The 16,442-nt window shown below is 38.2% G+C and overlaps 1 protein-coding gene across 1 annotated transcript in view; it reads left to right on the top strand.

Moving 5' to 3' along the window:
* Positions 1 to 16,442, top strand: part of LOC139740403 (ATP-binding cassette sub-family C member 5-like) — a 50,589-nt gene that overhangs the window by 9,871 nt on the left and 24,276 nt on the right. Inside the window, exons 4-10 of the mRNA XM_071650996.1 lie at positions 6,121 to 6,354; positions 7,980 to 8,156; positions 9,626 to 9,773; positions 10,686 to 10,834; positions 11,734 to 11,841; positions 12,869 to 13,067; positions 13,703 to 13,836. Coding sequence (XP_071507097.1) covers positions 6,121 to 6,354; positions 7,980 to 8,156; positions 9,626 to 9,773; positions 10,686 to 10,834; positions 11,734 to 11,841; positions 12,869 to 13,067; positions 13,703 to 13,836 — 1,149 coding nt within the window. The remainder of the gene's footprint in view (positions 1 to 6,120; positions 6,355 to 7,979; positions 8,157 to 9,625; positions 9,774 to 10,685; positions 10,835 to 11,733; positions 11,842 to 12,868; positions 13,068 to 13,702; positions 13,837 to 16,442) is intronic.

Below are 16,442 nucleotides of genomic sequence, written 5' to 3'. Positions count from 1 at the left end.
TGAAGAATGACTCAGCGAACTGTGTACAGTAGACCTATTCTTCTTTTACCGGTGGAAGTGAACTCATTTTGATTGCCAGTAATCTATCTGAAATGGTTTCCTGTAGGATACCTCAAACAGCCCTCTGAGCCATATGACCAGCAACTCACTGTTTTCCAAGCAAATCTGTTGCAAGCTGGAATTCTAATAAACATATGGTTTTCTTGAACCATGTGAAGAAATTACTCTGCTTTTCTTGGAGTTTTGATGAAAATAGTATGTTCTGAGAAGCAAAGTTATATTAATAGTCATGCTAGATGCTCAAAAGAAAGAGATTCATACAAATATTTCAAAATTGTATGTCTAAGATGCTTGAAAACAGCAACATGTCAGAGCATTTGCAGCATTTGATTAATGATTGATCAAAAACAATCATTACATCTTGCAGAGAATCGTTGCAGCTACATACTAGCATAGATCTCCAAAGTGGGATCTGTGTGTGTTGGTGCCACATTTGCCTCTCTGACGGCAGACATGGTCATTTTTTATTTTTTGCTCTTCTGTTCTGTCCTTTATTTAAAACAGCTGAATATTATTGTAGAGTTGGGCATGTTGTGTGCCTGTTTATGTAGTCACTCACAAAACAGTGATGACTTGTGTTCAGGAGCATGCCTGCTTGCCACTGGAGTCATCATCGTACAATGGATTTGACCGTGGTCAAAGTCATAACCTGAGACAGCTAAACTTCCTGTGAGCGTCCATCAACTGACTTGAGTTCAAGCCATTGACACAGTTCTTGATAAGATAGAGCTACGAATAGACTGAGGATGTGCCTACCACTTTCCACAAGGAAATTAGCAGAGGACCATTCCTGCGAGTGAAACCTAGTCTGTAGACCCAGGTATTGAAACAAGGAAATGGAAAACTTTGAAATCAAAATTTCAATTTAATGTCAGGGGCCTGTCTTATAAAGACTTGTGATAGAAATCAATCACAAGTTTTTTGAGAGCTTCAATGCAAGTTGCGATTGATTTGGGGACTTGTGATTGATTTGAAGGCTTTATAAGACGGGGCCCTGATTAGCACCTGAAAATGAGGTGGTGAGATTGAATCATGGCTTGAATAAAGTGTTGAAATGAAGAACACGGAGCTATTTGTATTATCACCATTATAGCTAATTCAAATTTCTAGACACCATGAATTCTGTTGTTAAAAGAGTAACTTTTTTGAAGTAGGTTGAGGGTTATGATCACACTTGCTTTACATGACAGAAATACAGCTGCCAAGTCTTTCAGAATGTGCAGGAGGCTCTCTGATAAAAAAGGATATAAATAACTTTATATTTCTTTGTCCCAACAAAAGAATATGAAGCCTCCTACATTCTAGGAAGTGTTATTGCCTGGAGAGAAATACTCATCAAACCAGAAGTACCTCCCTGGGAGCTGTAAAGATCCTTCCTGAACTCATGTGGGGGGAAAAGTTAGTAGCCCTGTCTGAATGCCTTGGCGAGCGGTACATTGTAGGTGCATTCACATTTTGAAGTATGCAGTGGTATTTATACTATACCATTAGCCCTACTATGTATTCATATGTTGACCGTCTTCTTTTTCTTTTCCTTCTTCTTTTCCTCCTTCTTCTTCTTCTTCTTCTCCTCCTTCTTCTTCTTCTTCTTCTTCTTCTTCTTCTTCTTCTCCTTCTTCTTCTTCTCTTCTTCTTCTGGTTATAAAGTCTGCTTCCTTCAATTAGCTGAAAATTCTTGCTGACTTTGTATATTCACCGTAATTCACACTCATTCAAGTGTTACTTCCATTTAATGTTTAGACAGTTTATTTAGAAATATTTACAAGCACATACAAAAAAAAAACCAAACAAACAAACAAATGTAGCAAATGTGAAGAACATTGCAAAATACCATGGTGATACTGAATAGCTAACTGCAGTAGTTCATTTGGTACTGTTCTCATTCAAGAAAGAAATATGCCATGGTATTTCTGACCAAAAAAATACACCTCGCCTTGATTTAAGCATCGGGCACACCCTGTGGATGTTATACTTATATTTCGTATTAGAAAGAAAGCAAGAAGTGTGTCTGGTCATGTGAAAAATACACTACCGTACAATTAGTGTTATTTCTGTATACATGATTTCACACTCAAATATCTTGCATGCACAATTTAGTGCAAAGTTTGAATTACCTTGCAAAATACAACAGTATTTCTTTCTTTTTTTCATATGAGTGCACATAAATTGATTGCTTATCTTTATTATTATGATTGTTGTTATTTCTATTTTTTACCAAGAGAATGGTAAAAAAGTAGGTGCAGGCCACTGATTTTTTTTCAGTGAAATTTTGTCATGTCTTGCAAATGTGGTTTTGCCAACTAACATAATAGTTTCAGTCAGGCTTGTCTGACACCCCCCCCCCCCATAATTTCAAGATAGCAGCATGGACTCCAAACCATATAAATCTACCTTTAAAGGACAAGTCCACCTTCATATACATAAGGATTGAGAGAATGCAGCAATATTAGTAGAACACATCAGTGAAAGTTTGAGGAAAGTTGGACAATCCGTTCAAAAGTTACGAATATTTTAAGTATCTGCACAGTCACTGCTGGAAGAGAAGACTACTACAGTGTATGATGTCACATGCGTACAACTATATAAGGAAAATAAAAAGAGAATTTCACAAAACTTTACTTTTTGAATAAAGTGTAAATTTCTTTGACTTGCTACTGATGTATGTTAAGGGTAATATTATTCCCCCTGCCTTCTGAAAGAGAGAAGTCGAGTGTTCTTTTGTTATGCGAGAAAAATGGAAATATGTTGAATTTTCTTTATTCTTTCTTTATATCGTTGTACTCATGTGACATCACAAGTTAAAGTAGTCTTTTCATCCAGCCGTGACTGAGCAGAAACTTCAAAAATTCATAACTTTTGAACGGATTGTCCGATTTCGCTCCAACTCTCACTGATGTGTTCTACTAATATTGCTGCATTTACTCAACCCCCATGTCTACGAAGGTGAACTTGTCCTTTAAGCATAAAAAAGTTTCTATCTGATGATAAACCAAAATATTTTCTCCCACTTACAACCCTAGATCTGGCAAGTTTCCAACTTGCATTGATAACTTTTGAATTGACAAGAAATTTCACAGACATGTTGGTAAATGCGCTGCCCTGGGAAGGAGGACTTGTGCCTCTTAATCGTAGCACATTCAGTAGATAAACATTATTAAAGTTGCAAAGAGCTTCATAATGATCATTGAATTGTGACCATGCATCGCAGTGAAAAAAAAAAGTCTGGTGCACTGATTTTACCTGAGGATTCAAAATGAGTGGAATGGGTCAACCTTCATTGCAGTTGATATTTTTGTCCTTCTGAAAGAACAATTCTTGTACATAATTATCAGAATTATCAAATTGGAAACAATTTGATGTGAAATTGTGATTTTTAAAGCACCCTTTTTATAAAGAATTGTGTGATTATGTTTTTGAGGCCCCTTTAAATTTCCTGAAAGCCCTTGGCATGCTCTTTGCCTTCAACTCTAATAACCTTTGAAAGGATGATGCTACTGATGAATGTACAGGTGTAGTCCCTAAATTTCAAAGTCTTTTTCTTGAGTAAACACTTTTCAAGAGTTTGTACATTATTTCTCTCCAATATTGATAAATGTGGGTTAGGACAGTGCATATTGAGTAAATATATCATTTTAAAGCATAGTATCTGTTCTTTCTGAATCTTTCCTGAATTGAAGATTCATGTCTGGTGACTTATTCATGGTTTTGTGATGGGAGGTCACAATATTTATACTTTGAGAAGTGTTTTGATGCCCTTACAATGTCCTGTCCTAATTGAGGACATTTCTGATGATCATCATTCCCAGGAGACATTTCCATATTGACTGAAGATGACTTGATGCGTGGGAGTTGGCTGGCAGGAAAAATTGCTGTGCATAGCTTTTCTTCCGTAGCTCAACAAAGGTTTAACAATTCCTGTGAGAATAATGATTTTAACAGGGTTGTTGTTGATGTTTCTTTTTATATAAAGCAACTGCAGAGAAATTTTGTTTTTGTTTTTTTCTGATTGAACCACACATTCATTCCCATACACTGAGCCATTGCTAGGCATGCTATGCCACCAATGTCTGTGTTAAGATTTCACTCTGACATCTAATTTCCCTACACAAATTCTCATGGCTTTGTAACATTGCCATTAATAAACAGAGGTGCCACATTTTATTTCTTTGCAGTATTGCATGTACTGGTATGCACTGGTTTTGTCAGAAATACTCGAGGTATCATGGAAAACACTGTTGCCCCCAGTGTTGCATTACGACATGTTTATTTCAGGAATAGTAAAAATACTGTTTTTCCACATTAAGTATGCCTTTTCAACTATCAGAATACTACAATGCCATATACATGGTTGGGAAACGGTGCTTTCGTATAATTGCCTCTGGGTACAGTGGGCACCATGCAAGGAGGTAAAACATAATCCCTATTCATCGACAGTCGGTGCCAGGATGTACTGCTCTTTCACAAATGTGACCATGCATCACAAAACGAACAAAAAAGTCGCACACACTGATTTTGTGTGAGGACTGAAAATAGGTGAAATTGGTCAGCCCAGCCGATCTTGACTTTTTCATATTTTCTGAAAGAGCAAGTCTTCTTCTACATTATACAAAAATTTGGGATCATAAAATGGGGAGGAGAGTGTGTTTTTTAGCAGTTTATCTCGAACATTTTTGGTAGAATAGTGTGATTAGGTGTGTCTTTAGAGTCCACTTTTCATTTCTTGAAAACCTTGTACACACTCTTCACTTCCAACCCTAATAACTTTTGAAAGGATGATGCTACTGCTTTAAAAGTATGGACAGAATGTGTTAATAATAATTAATAATGAATGCTTAATTTCAGTTTAATCTGATAATCCCTTCATTGTTGTCACTCCAGCGGTTTACATCCTGTTTTTTGTCCTATTCATTGCACAGCCAGCACGGCTTGGTGAAGATTAAGCGCTTGAATAGACACTATGTGACCCGCTACAACAAAAAGGTCCTAAAGTCGCGCACTGTCGAAGCCGTGAAAATCAAGTTTGAAGTCAGAGCATTAAAATTGGTCAAAACTTACGATTTTCTGATTTTGATATGTTATTGGAGTCTAACATGTCTTCTATCATCTGTCGAAATTTGGAAGCAAAATGATCAAAGGAAAGATTTTAAAAATAGCGTTTTTCTGAGCCATGTTTTTTGGCGTTTCAATGAAGCAGAGACTGGTTCGAAAATTTGGATTGAGCGCCTCAGATAGGTTCCGCCCCTAACAACGACCAGAGTGATCTCATTGGTCAGTTTGCTGCTTGCTGCTAACCGAAGCGTGAAGCTCGCACACTGCCCAGTCGACTGGTGCATGTGCGGGCAGGGTGCGCTATGCTCAGCCGCTTCTCACATCCTGGTCACTGATTGGTTGGTGAGGAGACCGCCGACGCTGATGTGCTTGAATGAACTCTTCGGGGGTTGCTGGGGCTTACCTTCTATTGTCCAGAGGTGAAAACTGACTTTGCGTGTCCCTTGATCGTGATTGCGTCGAAAGGAAGACTTTTAGGGCGCTTTTCTCGAAACAGTGCTTTTCCAGACATCTCAACATGCTCTCTCTCAAACATCGATATCTCCGCAGCCGATTGTTTTTATAAAATGTGTTATATATCAATTAAAAGCAAAAAGATTAGGGGATTATATCATGCAATTTTCAAATAATCGACCTCGCCCGACTTTAGGATCATTTTGTTGTAGCTGGTCACCTATACTTCAGAGCCTCTTTTCTCAGTTCACACTTTTCCTGAGTGTGTGCTTTCTTTCCGATATTTAAATAGGTTAGGAGAGTCCATTTAATTTGAGTTATACATCATTTTAAAGCTTAGAGTCTGCTCTTTCAGAATATGCTCTTTAACTAAAATTTCATGTCTGGCGACTTTTTGTGTGTTCTGTGGTGCAGGGTCACAAATGATGTAAGGAGTAAACATAAAGGCCGAGTGAGAATTAGTGTAAAGAAAATCAAGGTGACTGTTGGGAAATCGGAGTTTACATAACAAGTGATTCATCCTCTTTTATTCTATGTTTTCAACGATGGTTCCTACAGGCTGTTGTCGTGGAGAAACTCTTGGAATACACCGAGTCGGAGGAGGTCAACGTCTGGTATGGGATCGGCCTCGTCATAGCAACCTTCGTCCTGAACATCGTCCGGATATGCAGCGACGTCTTCTACTGGGTCTTCAGCTGTCGAACGTCCACCCAACTGCGCAGCGGGGTCCTGTGCCTGGCTTTCCGGCGGCTGGCCTACCTGCGCAGTCTCAAAAGCCATAGTGTAGGAGAGGTGAGACATTGACTCAAAGAATTGTTCTAGGTTTCGGTTTGAAAAAGCCATTCTAGGCCTATTCTATTTCAATTCAAGGCCCACATGCTGTTGATGGCATAGACGATTGCAAGTGAAATGATCCGAAGCCAATGCAGTGCCACAAAGACCTTTGGAGAGCTGAGAATGCATTTATATTTTTGTGAGCTTGGAGAAAGAGGTTAACTAGTTGAAAATTGCCTCAGCGCACTCTCCACACTGTGAGACTCTTTTCCCAGACTTCACATAATCTACCATTTTGTCATGGTGCAGCCCATTTTGTTAATAGCCTGTCTAGATGTTTTATCACCACTCTTTTTCTTGTTTATTGACATGGGTAAAGAATCAGGAGGAAGACAGGGTGGAAGAGGAGAAGGAATATGTTGAGGAGGAGGAAAGAGGAGAAGGAGTAGATTAAAGAGGAAAAGAAGTAGATGGAAGAGCAGGAGGAGGAAGAAAAAGAAAAGGAGAAGGGATGGAAAAAGAGGAGAAAGGGGAGTGGGGGAGGAGTAAGAAGAAAAGGAAAAGGAGGAGGAGGAAAAGGACTATGTGGAGGAGGAAGACAAGGTAGAGGAAGAGTAGATCGAAGAGACCAGAAGAGAAGGAGGAAATGGAGGATAAAGAAGAAGAGGAGGATAATGAAAAAGAGAAAGAGGAGGAGGTGGATAAGGGAAAGGAGGATGAGGTAGATTAGACAGAGAAAGAGGAGGAGGAGCAGATTGAGGAGGGAGAGGGAGAAGAGGAGGAGGAGGGGAGGAGGAAGAGGAGAGGGAATAGGTTAAGTAGAAAGAAAGAGGAGAATGGATAGGTTGAAGGGGAAAAGGAGGAAGAGGAGTAGGTCTACCAGAGTAGGGAAGAGGATTGGAAGAGGAGGAGAAAGGGAAGTGCGTGGAGGAGTAAGAAGAAAAGGAAGAGGAGGAGGAAGAGGAGGAGAGGTAGGTGGAGGAAGAAGACAAGGTAAAGGAGAAGTAGATAGAGGAGACAGAGGAAGAAGAGGAGGAAATGGAGGATGAGGAAAAAGAGGATAAGGGAGAGAAGGAGGAGGATAAGGAACAGGAGGATGAGGTAGATTAGAGAAAGAGGAAAAGGAGCAGATTGAGGAGAAAGAGGGAGAGGAGGAGAAGGAAGAGGAGAAGGAAGAGGGAGAGGAGGAGTAGATGGAGGATTAGTAGATAGAGAGATTGAGAATGTAGGGAAGAGGAGTCAAAGTAGAAGGAGGAAGCCAGAGGAGGAAGAGAATGAGTGTGCAGAGAAGAAGGAGAGGTGGGGTTGAAGGGGTGGAGGAGAGGGAGGATGTTGCATAAGATTGCATAGATCATGAAGACGAGGAGAATGAGGTGATGGAGGAAGAGGAGGAGAAATTGTCCTAGGAAACGAGAGAGGATGACCAGGATTATGGATAGTAAAGAGGTCATAAAGGGAAATAGGAAAAGGGGGATATGAAAAAGGAGAATGAGGAGGAGAAGGATACGAAAATGGAAACAAACCAGAAGAAGGATGAAGTAGTGATAGAAGTTCCTGGAATGGAATTAGAAATAGGAGGAGGAGGAGAAGAGGTATTCATAGATCTGGTGATTCAAACTTCAATCACATTCTCTTCCCTTCAGATCGTCAACATCTGCACAAACGATAGCCACCGCATCTTTCAGGCCTGCCTCATCGGCTACTATCTCATCTCATCTGTTGTCATGCTGGTGGCGGCCACCATAGCAACCCAGCTGATTGTCGGACCGGGCGCCCTCATTGGCACTGTCGTCACCTTTGCTCTCTTCTTTCCCCTTCAGGTATCTTGCAGTTTAAATGTCATCCACTCTTTCTAGAGCCTCCCTTGAAGAGATGAGTTTGTATCTCTATGACATTATCTCCTGATTATAATAAGTGTATTGCCCTACAATCTCATTATTGGCACTTGTGATTTTTACAAGTGGATTTAAAATATTGAAGCATGAAATGTCACCACTGAAAACAACAAAAAAAGGAAAACTCATCATAATGAAGAACTTAAAATGATTTGACATATGTACAGTCTTCATTGAACTTCATACAATATCTGTTGTCTTTTTTATATTGAACAGAAAGTTGTAAGTGCTGCAAACTTGGCCTAGGAATCTCAACAAATGGCCAGGGCAATGAAAAGAATACTGTTCACATCGCGACTTTTTGCCTATCATTTACTCTTTGTTTCCCTTTCACTTTCGTTTCGCCTAGTTTTGAGCTAACTACTGTAAAAGTGGTTTCTTTCGCGGTGGTTTTATTTTCGTTTGAGGTTGAACCGCGAATTTAACATCACGCAAAAATGTTTTGAACTCATGGCTTGTTACAATGCTATCATTACCGACCGCAAATTTAAACACACACGAAAAAGTCGGCACCGATGGAAACCGCAAAAATTTCTGTGCGCGAAAGAAACCACTTTTACAGTATCATATTCCCAGTTGCAGCATCTCATGAGAATATATGTGACCCGCTACAACAAAAGAATCCGAAAGTCGAGGGAGGTCAATATATTCTGAAACTGACATGACATTATTCCCTTACTCTTCCACTTCAATTTCATATATAACACAACTCGTAAAAGCACTCTGTTGCGGAGATATTGATGATTTTATGAGACCATACTGAGTGGTTTAGGAAATAAGCATTTCAAGAAAACCACCATCAAAGTTTTCTTTCCGACACAATCGTGATCAAGGGGGGTCAACTAAAGACAGTTCTCACCTCTTGACAATAGAAGGTCTGCTCATCGCAACCTCTGCGATGTTCATTCAAACTTAGCTGGTTACCAATGAGTAACCAGGATGCCACGCACTGACCAATAAGATCACTCCCTCATTGATAGGGTTGGAGTCTATCTCCGGGGCTAAATCCATATCTTCGGACACTTATCTGTTCCGTTTATCATGTAGCTTCGAAATTTTGGCATACGATAGACAAAACATTAGACTGTAATTTTATGCCAACAGCAGAACTTTAATAATTTAGACTAATTTTGATGATCTGACTTCAAACTCGATTTTCTCGGCTCAGCCATTAACGACTTTTGGATCCTTTAGTTGAGGTGGGTCACATATATGTGTGTGTGTGTTTGCTCTTCATGTTTTTCATTTGTTGCTTGACAAATCACATAACAACCATTTTGATTGTCTGACTTTTCCTGTCCTCACTTTCTGGGAAAACAAACAAACAAACAAACAAACAAACAAACAAACACAAAATAAACCTCAAACAATCCCCCCCCCCCCCCCAAATGAAGCTGCTCTTTGGGCAACTCACGTCGGTGATCCGCATTAGATGCGTTCCTGTCGTGGATCAGAGGATACAGAAGATGAACGAGATTCTTACCTACGTCAAACTGATCAAGATGTACGCCTGGGAGAAGCCTTTTGCAAGGACCATAGGAGGTAAAGGATGGATGGTTGATGTACTTTTGCAGCGTGTAGGGTAAAAAGTTGTCACAGCCTAAAGTGCAATTCCACACCCATGTTCAACTAGTTCCCATTTGACTGCAAAGTGAATGACAGTAATGCTGTGATTACAGGGCCCTGTTTCATAAAGCTGTTCGTAAAGTTACGAACAACTTACGAGCGACTGGTGATCAGCTCTTGTGCTTAATTATGGAAATTCTGATAAGTATAGCACATCAAAACTGATCACCAGTCGCTCGTAAGTTGTTCGTAACTTTACGAACAGCTTTATGAAACACCCCCCAGGATTTCAGTTGGGTAACAATGAAAATGGGAAATATAACATGGAAAGATATGCTAGAAGTATTGCAATTTCATTGCTTCTCTATCATTAGTAGTAATAGTATTAGTATTAGTACTATCATTATCATTATTATTATTACTACTACTACTACTACTACTACTACTACTACTACTACTACTACTATTATTATTATTATTATTATTATTATTATCATTATTATTATTATTATTATTATTATTATTATTATTATTATTATTATTATCATTATTATTATTATTATTATTATTATTATTACTACTACTACTACTACTACTACTACTACTACTACTACTACGGGTACTACTACTACTATCATCATCATCATCACCATCATCATTTGCACAGTACTCTTCTATCATGATAATGGCTCAGCTGATTCAAGAGCTTTGTAGAGGATGGGAGAAAAGGGGCTTAGGGCCTCTTTAGGGGCTTTATTTGTAGTATGCACTCTTGAGATTTTATATTTCATTTGAGAATTTTTTTTTTTTTTTTTAAATGTATCTTTTTTACTTTATATATGAACGAGCATTCTCTATCTGTTTGTATATATTTGCCGAAACATCCAGCTATTCGCTCCAGGGAAAAGAAACTGTTGGAAAAATCCAGCTTGATCCAGAGTTACAGCGTCAGCATCATTCCTGTTGTGCCAAGCTTGGCATCTGTCGCCGCCATCCTCATCCACGTTGCCATGGGAAACTCACTGACCGCATCAGAAGTGAGTTCAAGCTTGGATTTTGATAGATGATAACAATAGCAGCAGAAGCAGTAGTAAAAGTAGCAGTAATATGAGTAGTAGTGGTAGTAGTGGTGGTAGTAAATGTAGTAAATGTAGTAGTAGTAGTAGTAGTAGTGGTAGTAAATGTAGTAAATGTAGTAGTAATAGATTGAAGTACATTGTCGTATAAGTTGTGGTAATTCGTAGAAGTAGTTTTGTAATGATTATAATTTTAGTGTTATTATTGTTATTGATGATAATAATCTTTCTCATAATAACAAAGACAATGATGATAAAAATGATAATACCCTGTTATCATTATTATTATTATTATTATTATTATTATTATTATTATTATTATTATTATTATTGTTATTACTACTATTACTATTACTATTACTATTACTATTACTATTACTATTACTATTACTATAATTACAACATTATTATGGGAATAGTAATTGTGCTGCTTTTCAAAGTGCACAGGTCCCTTTCTGACATTCATGGCACTTTCATAGGAATAATCAACTACACAGAACAAGATATACAGGAACAGAAGAACAAGAGAGGCATGTGTGGTTAAAGGGTGATTTAATGTGTATCAATTGTCACTTGAATTTGTCTGTTGCGGAAATTTGATGAAGAGTTGTGCTGAGTTTGTTCTACAGCAAACTAATGGAGGCTCAATTTTACTCCCCCCCCCCCCCCCCCAGCTGCTGTTGAGTTTGCTTCCTTGTGTAACACTAATTTCAAAAGAGAGCATACTAATGCATGATGGAAATGCAGTATGTTTTGGAGAGGACATAATTTTCACTGTGTGTGCAGGTTTTTCATCTGGAAAAGAAGTCCTAAAGTGTAAATATGTTATTGAAATTATTATTTTTTTTTTTAATCCCCAGGCCTTTACCCTAGTTGCCTTACTTAATGTGCTGCGTGTCGTTGTTGGACCAACACCATTTGTTATGCGCATGCTGGCTGAGGCGGTGGTGGCGCTAAAGAGACTCAGGGTAAGAGCGAAGAGATAAGGTGCTGTCGAGCACTCTCCTCAAGCAAACTGAACAGTACCGTACCTGCGCCAGAGGAGCACTCGAACACTCCTAAAGTTTACCGTACTAAACCAAACTGAGCCAAAAGTGGACTATCTCCCAATGTATGTCAAAAGTGGTCCAAAAGTGTACCAAAACTTTGCATGTGGAGAATGCACGTAGCATGCACATTACATTCCTCATAATGCAAAGAGTTAAGTCTCTTTGTTTGGGACATCTGCGAGTAGATTAAGCATGCATAGTCTCTCCTCTTCGCCTTATCCATAAAATAAAGATCAAATTTCGAACAGGTACTGTAAAAGTGGATATTTTCCCGCGACTTATTTTTCGCGCTTGGCCGGGTCAGAAGAGTTTTGAGTGTTTTTAATTCCGCGGAATCAAGACATCATGCACAGGAACGTATGGCAGGCAAAAATATTCGCGTGCTTCTATTTTCGCGCTAGTTTCTGGTTGCGCGAAATGCGCAAAAATTTCAACACCACGAAAATTTCCACTTTTACAGTAAGTTCTCATTTAATCTTTCTAATATATGTCCATAATGTTTTTAAAATAGAAAATATAAAGTGTTTAATTATTAAGTTGAGTCAGCAGAAGGAATATAAGTAGGCGTGGCCAGACTGGCCGAAGATTGAGAAGTTTAAGATTGCGATCTTCAACCCGTTGAGGATGGTTTGATTTTCCTTCAACACGCATTTCCCATAGACACTTGCCCAAGTATACTCAGGACTCGTCCTCAATGGGTTAAGATCTCGAAGTTTTGCCACTGTGACAGCAAACTTCCCACAAAACTTCACACGTACTTCTTGCAAAAACTTCTCCCTCCAACTAGAGATATTTCTCCCTATGCCACCCCAGCCAAACTTCGTGATCTTTTACCAGTGTGACCGGACAACAAAAGATCACAAGACTTTGTGATCTTAATGAAACATCTCAATATTTTGTCAGTCTGACTGCGCCTCTTGTGTCTTTGAACCTCACTCTTAAATAGGGAATCATCACCCTGGACAAGGTGGAACCAAACCCAAAGCTGAAGGACACCAGTGAATACATGGTGGAGATGACCAATGGCACGTTTGGGTGGGATGCAGTCACCTCAGAGAAGGACAGAGCAGACAAGAAGAAAGGAAACAATGCTGCTGACCACACAAAACAGAAGGAAAGGAGCAGTACAGACAACTATGAGAGAGGTACATTCTATTAAAGTAGTAGCTAGATATTTCAAATTGTATTTCAAAATATTCTATACTGTACATACATGTATGATATTTACATACCGTTATGTACAATAATATGTTTCTAATTTTTATCATATTTGTATATTATATGATAATGACAGATAGATATGTAGATAGAAATATACATAGATTAATTGGTTGATATGATATAGCTTGCTGAGGGCATTAGGGCTGTTGGAAGATCAATTTAATGGAACAAGGAAGTCTTCTAAAGGGGCATTAGATCATGGAATGTACTGTAAAAGTGGAATTTTTTTCGGTGTTGACATTTTTTAGTTTTTCGCGCAACCAGAAGCTGGCGCGAAAATAAAAGCATGAGAAGATTCTTACTTGACATAATGTTCTAGCAGTTGATGTATTGATTCCGCGGAGTTAAAAACACGCAAAATTTTTCTTTCGCGGCTGAGCGTGAAAACTTAGTCACACAAAAATATCCACTTTTACAGTAAACTCACATACCTTGGCATCAACTAAATGCAATTTAAATGGTACATTAGTGTATTAATGAAGCAACAAAATGTTACTCCATCTTCTCTGAAATGCCATTCACTTTTCAGTAGCAAACGAGGGCAATGACGAAAGGGCAGATGGCGTAACAAGTGACAGTCCTCTAACTGCTCCATCAGAAGGTGCTAAGATGGCATTACTTCCAAGTGGGACCTCTTATGATTCAAGCAAATTCGCGCCCGCCCTCTTTGAGGTAGATTTCAAGCTGAAAAGGGTGAGTTTCTCGAAGCCCTGTTCATTTTCTTTCAAACTGTTAACCTGAAACGTGTTATGTCTGTATGTCTTTATGTGCCACGTTCGCACGCCCGACTCAGTTGATGGCGTGCCAACTTCGCATATTCCGCTCAAACTCACAAACCCACCCAAACCGATTGATAAATCATCAAATGCCACAGTACAATGAAAACGTTTCTCGCAAATCCATTCCTCTCATATATAGTGTGCATTTGTTTGTGGTGATTGACTATCAAACGGCGTTTCCGACTGGATTTGGATGTAAATTCTAAGTTTCTGTCACTGTTTTGTCTGCAAAAGTCATACCTTTACAGTAATGTAGCTACTGGGCATTTGAAAGAAAAGTAGTGATAGATTTGTCGTACAATTCACATCAATGTAAAGCTTGGCATTATTTTTCTCTACAACTTTGCTCAGTTTATAAAAGTTACACAGATTTGAAAAACAGAATGGTTTCTCAAAGCATGAAACATTGCTGTCTCAGAATGGTGTGGCACACAGGGGGTTTCCACCATGGCACATAAAGAGTTAATCCCAGTTGTTTGTGGAGTTAAAGGACAAGTTCACCTTCATAGACATGTGGGTTGAGTGAATGCAGCAATATTAGTAGAATACATCAATGAGAGTTTGAGGAAAATCAGACAATCCGTTCAAAAGTTATGAATTTTTGAAGCGGATATCTGCTCAGTCACGGATGGATGAGAAGACTACTATAGCTTGTGATGTCACATGAGTACAACTATGTAAAGAAAGTATAAAGAAAATTCAAGATATTCTCACTTTTCTCACATAATAAAAGAACACTCGACTTGTCTCTTTCAGAAATCAGGGGAAATAATATTACCCCTAACATACAGTTGTAAGTCAGTAACATGTCAAAGAAATGTGCACTTTATTCAAAAAGTCAAGTTTAATGAAATTCTCTTTTTATTTTCCTTATATTGTTGTACGCATGTGACATCATGCACTGTAGTAGTCTTCTCCTCCAGCAGTGATTGCACAGATACTTTAAAAATTCATAACTTTTGAACGGATTGTCGGAATTTCCCCAAACTTTCACTGATGTGTTCTACTAATATTGTTGCCCTCACTCAATCCACATGTATATGAAGGTGAACTTGTCCTTTAAATTGATGAGGAGGAATGTTAAACACACGTATGAGTCATTTCTGACATTCTCTTAATTAAATACACCTATCCTCGTGTCACTCGATTACATTCCATAAATGTATACCCCTGTATGTATGTTACATGACATTGTACTGTATATCGCAATTGTATGGCCAAATAAATAAATCATAATAATAATAATGATAATAATAACAGTAAAAATGATAATAATTACAGTAAAAATGATAATAATTATAATAATTACAATAATAATAATATCTAGTCAAGTCAATGAAATCGATTTCTCATCAAAGTTGCATGTGAATATGCTTTCTTCATCATTTTTTTTTCATTTATTATTGTTGATTATCTTGCTCAGTGGAATTGGTGTTTTATGATTTTTTCTGTTATTTAGAATATCATTGTTGCAGAATATCTCATGTAAAATTGTAAACGTGTAAAATTAGAAATATTAAGTTCTTAAAACCTCAAGAGCTGTATGCAGGGGGAGCGATGTTTGCTTTTAGAGTTCTTGTGCTTAATATCTGTTACTGTTTTACTCTTACATGATTATGTTTATTATCAGCAGACTTGGTCATTGACTTGCATGGGGCACGGCACAATTGACTTTAATCTCCTAACCTGCTGGTATTATAAAGATTAGTTTAGATGTCGCATTGAAATGAGAGACATTTAGTCATAACTCTGCTGGTGCTCGTAATTGGGCCGGGTCATGGCAGATTCTAGCTCTTATACTGTAAAACAAGGAATTTTCGCGTGCATTTTAATTTCGCGAAATTCGCGAGCGCCAAAATTCACGAAATTAAAGTGCACGCGAAAGCTTTTGTCTACACTACATGCGTTGAATGCCAGTAGCAATTCGTGAAAATTTCATGCCACGAAAAAGGCTGTCGGCTCCAATTCGCGAAAATTTCATGCCGCAAATATATCATGTTTTACAGTAAGCAACATTCAAAGTTTAACTTGCACCTGTTGATGTTACATTGAGAAACTAAAGATGCATGTGCACATTTTTTTCTATACTTTACGAACCTCAACTCAATATCAACTTTTATTTCAAAGAGAGGAAGGTTTCAACCTTCTTTAATGTGATGCTTAACCCAACTGTGAAGTTTCATAAATTTGACAAACTGACAATATTCTTGTATTCTTTTATCCGACCTTAAAAGTATTCGTAAGAACCGTGTGACCTCCATATTTATGGACATTTTCAAACAACTTTTCTTCCATTTGATACATTGTAGGTGTATTTGAAGGTCCAATACTTTTGAGCTCTTTTATTTTTTTACTGCAAATTCTCATGCATAACACTTTGTGTACAAGCTCTAGTAATCTATTCTTTGTGCTGCAGGAGTGCCTGTTTACTAATTCTTGATGTGCAAGCAGCTGTCATGTATGTTGGGAAATACTGTATTATCTCATTTTTTGCCTTGCGGAGATTAAAAAAAAAAGAAT

Source organism: Diadema antillarum, unplaced genomic scaffold (genome assembly GCF_040938485.1).
Source record: "Diadema antillarum isolate AM-2024a unplaced genomic scaffold, OU_Dant_1.0 seq00000853_RagTag, whole genome shotgun sequence".
NCBI lineage: Eukaryota > Metazoa > Echinodermata > Echinoidea > Diadematoida > Diadematidae > Diadema > Diadema antillarum.
Note: the sequence above shows the minus strand (reverse complement) of the source record. Positions and strands in the feature narration are given on the sequence as shown.